The 1,437-nt window shown below is 42.9% G+C and overlaps 1 protein-coding gene across 1 annotated transcript in view; it reads left to right on the forward strand.

Annotated features, from left to right (window-relative positions):
- LOC106883575 (pre-mRNA-processing-splicing factor 8) overlaps positions 1–1,437 on the forward strand; it is an 86,626-nt gene that overhangs the window by 77,651 nt on the left and 7,538 nt on the right. Inside the window, exon 33 of the mRNA XM_052978062.1 lies at positions 344–725. Within this exon, the coding sequence (XP_052834022.1) occupies positions 344–725 (382 nt within the window). The remainder of the gene's footprint in view (positions 1–343; positions 726–1,437) is intronic.

Consider the following 1,437-nt stretch of genomic DNA (forward strand, 5'->3'; position numbering starts at 1 on the left):
ATATATATATGTATGTTTGTGTGGCTGTGTTTGTCACCCCAACATCGTCTGACAACCGATGCTGGCGTGTTTATGTCCCCCGAAACTTAGTGGTTCGGCAAAAGAGACCGATAGAATAAGTACTAGGCTTCCAAAGAATAAGTCCTGGGGGCAATTTGCTCGACTAAAAGCGGTGCTCCAGCATGGCCGCAGTCAGATAACTGAAACAAGTAAAAGAGTATGAGTTAATGATCTTAGTTAACAGTAATAATTAGTTATAATTGTTATAATAATGTGATTCATTCCTGAAATGTTTTTGTTTTTTTTTCTTATTCTTGTCCTCCTTTTCTGCATTGTTTTCCAGTGTCAATGTAGCATCGCTGACCCAGTCTGAAATCCGAGACATCATTCTCGGTATGGAGATCTCGGCGCCATCGGCCCAGCGCCAACAGATTGCCGAGATTGAAAAACAGACAAAGGAGCAAACTCAGCTGACTGCGACCACAACCCGCACTGTGAACAAACATGGTGACGAGATCATCACCTCGACGACGAGCAACTATGAAACGGCGACCTTTGCTTCGAAGACAGAGTGGCGCGTCCGAGCGATCTCCGCGACCAACCTGCACCTGCGAACCAACCACATTTATGTGTCATCTGATGACATCAAAGAGACAGGGTATACATATATTCTGCCCAAGAACATCCTGAAAAAGTTCATCATCATCTCTGATTTGAGGGCCCAGGTAATATCAGCGAGGGTTTTCTGTTATGCTCTAGTGCATTCTAGTGGGGTTTAAGGCAATATAACTTTTAAGGGGCCAGGTAATATCAGTAGTTGTTGCTGCTGCACTGTGGTTGATGGTAGTGGGGTCGTGGAGCTTACAGCTTTTAAAGGATCAAGTAACATCAGCAAGGGTGACTGCTGTACTGTCTTGGGGTTTTGGAGCCTTATAGCTTTTAACCCTTTAGATACCAACCTGTCTGAAACTGTCCTTGGGTCCTATGATCTAAACTAACCATTTTAAAGTTATCTCAATTAAAATTTCATATTAATTTAAGGTCCAAACCCCTGCTGAATAATGTCAGTTATCTTAATAATTTTCTGATTATTTTCAAAATTAATTGAAAAGAGGGCAGTGTATTTCAACAGAGATATGATACTGAAAGGGTTAAGGGGCCATGGAACATCAGCAAGGGTTGCTGCTGTACTGTGGTGCATGTTAGTGGGGCTTTAGAGCTTAATAGCTTTTAAGGGACCTGGTAACATCAGCAAAGGTAACTGCTGTACTGTGGTGGATGTTAGTGGGGCTTTGGAGTTCATAATTTTTAAGGGACCAGGTAACGTCAGTAGTAGTTGCTGCTGCACTGTGGTTTTAGTGGGGTTTAAGGCATAGAACTTTTAAGGGGCCCGGTAATATCAGCAAGGGTGACTGCTGTACTGTGGTGGATGTTAGT

The sequence above is a fragment of the Octopus bimaculoides genome, chromosome 30 (assembly GCF_001194135.2).
Source record: "Octopus bimaculoides isolate UCB-OBI-ISO-001 chromosome 30, ASM119413v2, whole genome shotgun sequence".
Classification (NCBI taxonomy): domain Eukaryota; kingdom Metazoa; phylum Mollusca; class Cephalopoda; order Octopoda; family Octopodidae; genus Octopus; species Octopus bimaculoides.